This window comes from Myripristis murdjan, chromosome 4 (assembly GCF_902150065.1).
Source record: "Myripristis murdjan chromosome 4, fMyrMur1.1, whole genome shotgun sequence".
Taxonomy (NCBI): domain Eukaryota; kingdom Metazoa; phylum Chordata; class Actinopteri; order Holocentriformes; family Holocentridae; genus Myripristis; species Myripristis murdjan.
Window position 1 is genome coordinate 12,708,524 of NC_043983.1, and position 9,422 is coordinate 12,717,945.

Consider the following 9,422-nt stretch of genomic DNA (forward strand, 5'->3'; position numbering starts at 1 on the left):
TGAGTGCAGGGAAATATGCCACAATTCATCTCAAGCTCTATCACACAATAATTTAAGATTGTCTGACAGAACAGAAGCACTTGAATTTCTGACTGTAATAGAGATGGAGTACCTGCCACTAAATATCACCATTACACACAGTGAAAAAAAATCACTGTAAACCATGAGGAAGCACCAACACAAATCTAATCCTCCAAGCAATCCACTAACATTCATACACACCCACAGAACATGAAAATGCAACTATTACAGACAATAAAAACAACAGACAACATTATTATTAGAACAAAATCTTTGTGAGTTTTATTATAAGATAATGCTACAAATTGGCTGTCTAAATCAGACTATAAGAACAGTTACTGATGGGTTCAGGGATTCCTCTTCCTTCTCTCCTGTGTACCAAATGAATACAAGGCTGGTAATCCTCCCAGGAGGTTTGCACGCCATTTTCATCAGGTCTGCCCTGTCCGCCAGACGGGTTTACAGACAGACCGTCACTGGTCTGGGGTGGACCCAACCATACCCACTGGTACTTGGAGAGACGGAGGAAGGAAGGACAAGGGGATGGAGCAACGCATCAGGGGACGGAGTATCAGAGAATGAGACATCAGTTGGTCATTTTGTAATTAAAGGTATGAGGAAAGATCCCTCTCCACCACCTAGAAAGACAGAAAGAGAATAAGCTGTAACCTACTGAATGTGCTGCTGAAAGTGTACTCTCTATAAATCTTGCATTTTCATTTTTATTTACTCTAACTGTCCCATATATATATATATATATATTCACCACACAGCACTCAGCCACTCTGCAGAATTTTATTCCTGGGCCATTTCCACAGAGTTAAAGCATATGACCAAGGATTTCTAGTCAGTATCAATGATAATCTAATAGCATGACTTATGACAAAGCTCTTCCTGTTGTCAGTGGTAATTTGAAGGTAACTGATCAAATCGCTGCACAGGAGGAAGAAGATAACAAAAGGTATGCCACAGACCAGCTATTTGCTGTCTTTGGTAAAGTAAATCATTGTTTTTTTTACGTACACTTGGATCATCCAGTGGTCCATATCTCTTCACCACCTGGCCCTCTCTGTTGATCAAAAACTACAAAGACAGGAAGATAGGCAGGGAAAAAAAGAATTAGATAATGAGAACATTCACTTACACAGACCTGAAAAAGCAATAGCAAATATATTGTTTTTGCTGTACTTAAAGAACTAATTATTGCCCCAGTTTGTAAAAAAAAAGACAATCTATATTGTCACGTATGTTGCTGATACATTTATATACACCTAATACATACAATTACATGGCTCGCAGGACTACACTGTACACATACCACTGCAGTACAGAGTGCTATAGCTCTCAATACAAATACATCTTGAGCACAAGAATCAATTATTAACTGTTAGCTCTTACAAATCTGAGGACAGTATAAATATCTAATAATAATAATACTTTTAAATATTTACCTTGGTGAAATTCCACTTGATGCTACTGCAAATGGTGAAAATAAATCACGTTACAAATAATGAACCATGTAGATGTCAATGTCATCTAAGTAATTAATACACTAACCAATAATTAATTGTCAAAAAAATATTAAAATGTGTAAAAATACCCTGTGTCATTGGGTTACACAAGCCATTTGTTCATGACTGCATTAACCACCCAATGTCCTTCTCCAGCAGACAGTCATTTATTTGTTCACTGGCTTGAGCATTTACAAAACCACTTACTTTCCCAGGAAGCCTCTCCCATTGGGCTGGTCCTTCAGCCACTTCCACAGTGGGTGAGCGTTGTCCCCGTTCACATCAATCTTACTGAACATATCAAACCGGGCATTGTAGGAACTGGCAAACTGCTTGATCTGAGCGTCAGTGCCAGGTTCCTTTAAAGTAAAATAAGTGAGAAATTATACAACTAGTCAGTGCTTTTCCACCTTAAGATGTTCAACTGTCCTGTGAGCAACATAAGAAACCGACCTGCACTGTGACAATAATCTCAAGTTCATGACAGTGGTTCTTCACTACATGTGCTAGGTTATAAGTACGTGTAGACAAAAATACATTTCATTCATAAATACTTTACACTGATATCCACCATTATCTGTTCTCATCAGTTAATGGACACACTGCACGGTCTCATCTAGAGTCTAGACCGTGTTGCGTAATTGGCCTTCGTTGGCTAACATTCCATGCCTGTGTTTGTCAGGCTATCATATCTTGCTGTATAGTGAAATATGAGTGCATGAGCCTGCAGTAAAACATTCAAGTGTCACCTACCTGGCCCCCAAACTGGTTGGAGGGGAAGGCAAGGATGCTTAAACCTCTCTCAGCGTACTTAGCGTGCATCTCGGCAAACTGAGAGTAGTTTACTGGGGTTTTGCCTCATTTAGAGGCAACATTGGTGATGATGACAACATTTCCCCTGAAAATACAAACACATACATACATGATGTTTTAATGACAGCTGGATTCTGATGGGATACTGCAATGTAGCACATTTGAAAAGACAATACTTCATAGCCTCACCTATATTTATCTAGGGAAACCACGTTGCCATCAATATCGTTTGCTGAGAAGTCATAAATAGATGTGGCCCTCTGCCAATCCTCTGTCGGGGCAGACTGAGGGAGAGAAGAAAGAGGAAAAGGGAAAAATAGAGGAGGTGAGTGACAAGTAAGAGTTTGGTAAGAGCTTCTTCCCAATGAGCATAATCCGACAGTGAGTCTAAACAGACTCAGCGTTCACATACCCCTTGCAGTCAGAATACCTTAAATAACAACGGATATCAACTAAAACACAGTTTAATCTATAAAAAAGAGAGCCTCCTGTTTTCTGGTCCTATGATCCCCCTCACAATGATCAAAATTATCCTGACGCCGCCTGAAGCTATTTCCGATACTGCAAAATAACAATTTGATGTGTTGATTCTAAAAGGACAGCATCATTCAGTTTAATTTCAATTGGTCTTACCATAGCCTGCAGCAGGACAGAAAAAAGGACAGTGGACCCTAGCAGATGCATGACTGCCTCTCAGTAAGGTCCCCTGAGAAGGCAGAAAGCCAATATGCCTCTAAACCCTGAGCAACTTCAGCAAAGCCCTCCTCTCTGTCGGACGGTGCTCCCAAACTGAAAGAGCCTCTGAGCTGTGGCACACATTTGACTCCCCTCATTTAAAGGGAGCAGCTGATCATTAACAGAAGTGATAGGTTGTACTTGTCTAATAGGTCCCTTTTCTGCTGACCAATAAACCTCTGGTGGAACTGCACGTGTACTGCAGTCCACAGTCCAGAACATTATCATAAAATCATGACTGCTGTCTGCAAACCATGAAGAGTTGAGCTCCATGTGGTCAGGGCAAAGGTGAAAAAGTACAAATAAGATAATTACGTGATATGCTGCTGTTACAGAATCTCATATGTAGATCGCTGTGGATAAAAGTATCTGCCAATTGTAATTGTAGCAATATCTGAATGGAAAAACAAAATATTGCATTGGTGAATCAGTACACCTGGCAACATTGCAACCTGCAGTAAAGACTTGTTTATGTTGTATAAAAGTAACACACAATTCTAATGCATAATCATCACCCATGACAAGTGCTACAAAGCTGACCTTTTGACCGACAAGTGTAAAATATTTTATCAGAGATGCCATATCATATGTATGATAATACAATAATATAAATGCTAAGTTCTGATATCAAGTAAACAGTAGTCTGTGTTTCTGTCTTGCCACTTTCCCCAGACACACACGTGAAAAGCCTCTGTGTCGTTACCAAGCGGTGCCTGGCACAGTGTTACACAACCAGGTGATTGTTTGGGCAATAATATGATCTGATTTAGGGTAGATTATTTCTCAATTTTCAGGCAAGTCTGTGTGCAAGTCATGCTTGTGGTTTGACCTGGCGCACTGCAACAATGTGCTGTTTTATAACAAGTATAACATCATCAATAACAGGTTACATAAAATCACTCATATTGAAAATATACACTTTACACACTTGCTATATGTTTAGAGATACTGCATGATTAAATATATATCGGGGAAAATGGCCTGAAATGATCTATACACAAAAACTAAATTAATGAGGTATAATTCAAGAGGCAAAAATATATTTTTGATACAGCTACTTGCAGGTATAACAATATAATAGTGCAGAAGAAGAAAATGGATTTAAGAAGTCTAAAATAAATTAAGGAATGTCATATAACAGTAACTTTGCCATGTTGTCACATTCTGAATTTCATTCATTTCACTTATTGGTTTATTTAAAAAAAAAAAAAAAAAAAGGACAGTGCACAAGAAATGCATTGCACCAGATATAGCACAATGCTAATTTCCATGTGTTGTTCCTGGGGTGTGTATACAATGCAAATACAGCAATAAAAAATGACATTTCCATATGATGGCAATAAACACACCTGTGAGGGAGTTACTATCAAACCCAAAAGACAACATGAATGTCTTTCAACCATGTTTAACATTAATCCTAGACTGATTAAAACTAACACACTCTCTAATATTTGTAGGAAAAGTATTCCACTATTTTGTTGCTGCAATTAAAAATAATAATAATAATAATAATAATAATAATAATAATAATAATAAAAATAAAAAGTTTGAGCAAATTTTGTCGAGCAATGCTTCATATAAGAGTCTCCCCTGGCTGATGATCTTGTATGTGGCATTTCACCGCAAGTATTGGAATAAATTTTAAAGTTTAAGGGGTGGGGGAGCTAATCCATGCAGAATCTTATGAAATAAACACACATCGCTCATTAAAAAAAAAAAAACAAAACAAAAAAAAAAAAACATTAAAGCTCAGTAAGTTGTATTTTTCAATAATATTGCAATAGTATTAGGATTTTTTGTAATAATATTCTGAAACACCTGTGAGAGATACATTAAGTTCATGATGGCATTCAAATGAAGCGCACAGGATGCTGGCTTGGTGAGATAGTAACAATGGCACATGACTGCGACAGACAACACATCAGCAGCACACAAGAGCCTGTGGCAGGTTATAATTAAAGCTCGGACATGAGCTTTGACTGTTTTACAGAATGATAAGCCTATCAGCTCACACCAGCTGGCACAGGAGGGAAGGAAAGGACTGCTGTTAGAAGAACATTTGGTTTAACAAATGGGACACATTTAGCCGCAGTACGCAGAGTTAGTGCTGCCTTTTCGGCTTCCACAGACAATAATTCAGTAAAGTATGGCTGTTTACACTCCGTCCACTGTGAGTGGTGGACAAAGTGTTTCTCCAGACACACAAAAACCCTGCCTGCACGAGTATTTATGGGTTAGAAGACACACAATTGTCGAAAAATGTTGTTACACAAGCCATAGCATCCACAGCGCACGTAACAGGCATGCCAAGGAGAGTAACGTTACCGTGCGTCTACGTTACCGTTGCGGATAAGAAATAGTACAATACCATCGCCAGTAGCACTCCGCTGCTCGCCAAAACCCCAGCTGACAACATTAAAAACACTGGCCTCATTTTGTTACGGGAGAGGTCACATAACGTAGCAGGAATAGTTACATGGCTACTGCAAACCCCGCCCTAGTTTGTTGTGAAACAGAGCGGTCCTCAGGTCTTCACGGTGCAGCAAATCACTCCGCCTACTACCTACTGCGTCATCAAACTGCGGCGGCAGTAGGAAACGTGCGCCGCTTCGGTAGTGGACAGGAGGGAGAGTATATCAACAAAAGTTCAATTTAACCCAACTTCGACGCGGAGTTATCATTTGAGAGGATATGGATGACGAAGAGGAAACATACAGGCTGTGGAAAATCCGTAAAACAATCATGCAGGTCGGTGAATGTTGAGTGAAACACTGACATTTGCTAGCGTAGCGACCGCGGAGGCTCCGTTTCTGTTTTTCGGTGTTTTCTGAACAACAGTGTTGATGTAGGTCCTCTGCCGCATTGTCGATCAGATATTTGTCCTCTGTCACGTTTTTTGACCTGGGGATTTAGCAGTTGACCGTGAGTATTCGTCACCAGTGGCGGACGGTGGTTGTTTTGCTTTTGCTACGTTAGTCGATGTTTTTCCCATCAAATAACTCATTAACAGGCTAACGCCAGTGTGGGTCAGTAGCAGTTACTCAAATTCTCAAGAGAATAGTACATTATAAGCATGATTGAGCGTATAAGACATATAAGAATATTTGCTTTAGAAATTTGCGAAAAGGTATATGCATTAAGTATAAATATGTGCATTAATCCAACACAAATATGATAACAGTAACAGTAAACACAGAAATAGAAATTGAGCATATGTAAAAAGTATGAGCATATGTAAAAAGTATGTACATCTCCACCATATATATATATAAAAATTCAGAGGGATTGCATTGTTGAATTGTTGTAAAGTCCAACACAGTTAATCCAGGCTCTATGAGCCTCCACATTAGGTGGTAAAAGTGTCTAATGTGAAGATTTTGTCTCCTGTATTGGTCCTGCCTGTGGTTTTATTATTGGTTCTGGAAAGTCTCATCTCTGTAACTTCCTTCCAGCTGTGCCACGACAGAGGCTACCTGGTGACCCAGGACGAGTTGGATCAGACTCTGGATGAGTTCAAGAGCCAGTTTGGAGACAAGCCCAGCGAGGGCCGGCCTAGACGTACAGACCTCACCGTGCTGGTGGCACACAACGATGACCCCACCGACCAGATGTTTGTTTTCTTTCCTGGTAGGTTCATGTTGAATTTGGCCAAAATGGTTTGGGCATATAGATACATTATTACAGTATACATACATTGTTATAGTTCTTTTGAAATCATTTAGTGACATTTCATTCACTGCAGATAGCAGAACTAGGCCTGGATGATACAGACAAAACCAAATACCACTTTTTTTTGACCAAATACCTTGATGTCGATATTGTAGGGGTGACTTTTGGTGCTTTCACAACATGTTTACACAATAGATTTTTTTTGATGTGCCATTATTAATGATGTGAATGTGATGACCAAACAGGAATTAAATATCAGAACAAATAGAACAGTCTAATAAATTCAGAAAATAGCATCCCTGAACTATTATGAAGCCTTAAAACTAGGAAATGGCAGCACATACTTCGTATCTCGATACGACGATAGCCAAATCCCCAGATGATAAGTAGGGTCACAGCACAGTATTGATATAGTATTGATATATTGCCCAGCCCCAAACATTCTCAGGGCCTGAGTGACAAATAATTTACAGCTATTTGTTATACAACACTCAGGGTTGTGTTTGCAACATGCCATTGATCACTCACCCAGAATCTTCCTTTTGATTTGTCACCTGTCTGTATATCAGTGTGGATGCTGATGATGAATCTGAGTAAGTTTTCCTTTTCCCTACCCATCAGAGGAGCCCAAGGTGGGAATCAAGACGATCAAGATGTACTGTCAGAGGATGCAGGAGGAGAACATCACACGCGCCATCATCGTGGTTCAGATGGGCATGACACCTTCAGCCAAACAGGTCGGTCCTCAGTAGCAGAAGCTGGATTTACTTTACGATGTTACTTTAAGATCAAGTTTCCATCATGAAGTTTATGCTCTTAACTGTGTCAATATTCAGTCTCTAGTTGACATGGCCCCCAAATACATCCTGGAACAGTTTCTCCAGCAGGAGCTGCTCATCAACATCACAGAGCATGAGGTAAGCATGGGGCCGAGGGGCTGGCTGATTTTGGCTCCAGCTGCCAGTATTTTTCTAAACAGCCTTGGTTTGAGTCGCACACTGTGGCTCACAGGTACATTTCTGTCTTTGACGTGTGTCTTGCTTGTCTTTCAGCTTGTCCCAGAGCACATTGTTATGACAAAAGAGGAGGTGACTGAACTACTGGCAAGATAGTATCCTTACACACTGTACACTGTTGATGGAGGTTCTTGATGGAGGAGGGAAACATTAAAACTGTTTTTTAAACTTGTAACAAGATTACGTGCACTGTAACAGGTTACTGTAATTCATACATAATTAGTCATATTATTCATATTGAAATTCTTCCAAAGGGGAGAAAATAATGTTTTTTTTTTTTATTTTGGCTTGTAGAAAATGCACGTGGTCGCCTATCAAGTAGTTACAAGCAACCTTTTTTGATCTAATTGCAGCATTGGTTTCAAAAGTTAGAATAGTTGCTTAAAATGCAGTCTGAAATATTTAGTCTAGCTAAATGTGAGAAAAAAAAAAAAGTTTGATAAGGAGGAGATGTCTGTGTGTGAAATGGAGCTAACTTTCACCAGCACCAGAGGAATACTCAAACTCAAATACTGCAAATACGTTTGTTGCCATTCCTTCACATTTCTACCTCAGTAAACTGAAGGAGAGCCAGCTGCCGAGGATCCAGGCTGGAGACCCCGTGGCTCGATACTTTGGCCTGAAAAGGGGACAGGTAGCACAGCCACACACCCTCTCTTATTTAAATAATGCATGCTGCTGCCACGTTCTTCCACGGTTATGTACCTAACACGGTTTATTTGGTCTGGAGCGAGCCGTGCAGTTTTTTTTTTTTCTTTTTTGCTGGTGGTGGTTAACTGATGAGAAGCTGAAACCTGAGCTGGAGTTGTTGGTAAACTGGGCTGTCTAGTTGCAACTGCAACTCATCCCAATGGATTTTCTGATTACCAGATAATCTATATGTGGGGGAAAAAGGAGTAAATAGTCAAATCTTCCTGTTGAACAGCGAAATTCGATTTGACTGACAAATTTGTGAGGCAAGTACAGCCCGCATGGCAACACAGTGTGAAGCAGCTTTTCCTTGTTTACAACACATTTGAAGCCCAGGAAAATGTGTGTGTGCATGTTTTTTTTTTTCATGACATTTATTTTGCATGTGAAAATGTGTTCTCAAATTTCCCAGGTGGTTAAGATCATCAGGCCTAGTGAGACAGCTGGAAGGTACATCACATACAGACTGGTGCAGTGACAGATAGGTACGCGTTAACCTGACCAAACACCTTGACCAATAAAGGTGAGAGGTCAGGGATTGTCAAACCTGTAATGACCAGTCATCATTTTAACTTGTAAAAGGGACATGTTTTTGTTAATGTTTGTTGTTATAAATACTAATTTAGCTGTCATGTTCCTCTTGTTCCCCAGATGCTCCTCTGGATCCATGTTTCAGAGGTGCAGTAAAGAAAAATGAAGGTGTAAACATCTTTGATCACCTGTCGATGGATCATTCTTTTGCTGTTGTTTTTTTTATTTTTTAAACTTTAGTTTCATTTTTCTGTTTACTTATGTAATAAATTTTGTACAATAAAGTCCTTAAAAATTAAATCAAATGTCACTAATGCATCTCCTCATTTTGGAACACGAGACACACTGAAGTCTGTAAATTAAAGCGGAGAACTCACAGGTTTATTGTTGCACCTTCCTGTCATAACTGAACATTAGTTTAAGCAAACGATGTCGT

General features: G+C 39.5%; 2 protein-coding genes across 5 annotated transcripts; one reads left to right on the plus strand and one right to left on the minus strand.

Annotated features, from left to right (window-relative positions):
* Positions 1-274: 274 nt before the first annotated feature.
* On the minus strand, positions 275-5,605 carry gpx4a (glutathione peroxidase 4a). 3 transcript variants are annotated; one of them, XM_030049770.1, is made up of 7 exons: positions 5,449-5,605; positions 2,535-2,629; positions 2,286-2,430; positions 1,740-1,891; positions 1,473-1,497; positions 1,045-1,104; positions 275-659 (listed from the first exon to the last, which is right to left on the minus strand). In XM_030049770.1, exons 1-7 carry the CDS (start codon positions 5,512-5,514, stop codon positions 627-629), a joined length of 576 nt encoding a protein of 191 aa, XP_029905630.1. In that variant the 5' UTR covers positions 5,515-5,605; the 3' UTR covers positions 275-626. The 3 variants fall into 3 exon arrangements, with proteins under 3 accessions (XP_029905630.1, XP_029905629.1, XP_029905631.1); XM_030049769.1 differs by having other exon boundaries at positions 5,422-5,589; XM_030049771.1 differs by lacking the exon at positions 5,449-5,605 and adding an exon at positions 2,979-3,186.
* A 31-nt stretch (positions 5,606-5,636) lies between these two features.
* polr2eb (RNA polymerase II, I and III subunit E, b) lies at positions 5,637-9,291 on the plus strand. Of its 2 annotated transcripts, none has more exons than XM_030049768.1 (8): positions 5,637-5,828; positions 6,533-6,707; positions 7,371-7,486; positions 7,586-7,666; positions 7,802-7,860; positions 8,321-8,399; positions 8,868-8,940; positions 9,107-9,291. In XM_030049768.1, the coding sequence occupies exons 1-7, from the start codon at positions 5,772-5,774 to the stop codon at positions 8,931-8,933; spliced, it is 633 nt and encodes a 210-aa protein (XP_029905628.1). In that variant the 5' UTR covers positions 5,637-5,771; the 3' UTR covers positions 8,934-8,940; positions 9,107-9,291. The 2 variants fall into 2 exon arrangements, with proteins under 2 accessions (XP_029905628.1, XP_029905627.1); XM_030049767.1 differs by having other exon boundaries at positions 5,638-5,828; positions 8,868-8,978.
* The last annotated feature ends 131 nt before the right edge of the window (positions 9,292-9,422 follow it).

Bases quoted from the DNA above. Each gene is read 5' to 3' on its own strand.
- polr2eb (XM_030049768.1), top strand. From the start codon at position 5,772: ATGGATGACGAAGAGGAAACATACAGGCTGTGGAAAATCCGTAAAACA. The intron at 6,708-7,370 runs GTAGGTTCATGT...CCTACCCATCAG, and splicing joins GATGTTTGTTTTCTTTCCTG to AGGAGCCCAAGGTGGGAATC. The intron at 7,667-7,801 runs GTAAGCATGGGG...CTTGTCTTTCAG, and splicing joins TCAACATCACAGAGCATGAG to CTTGTCCCAGAGCACATTGT.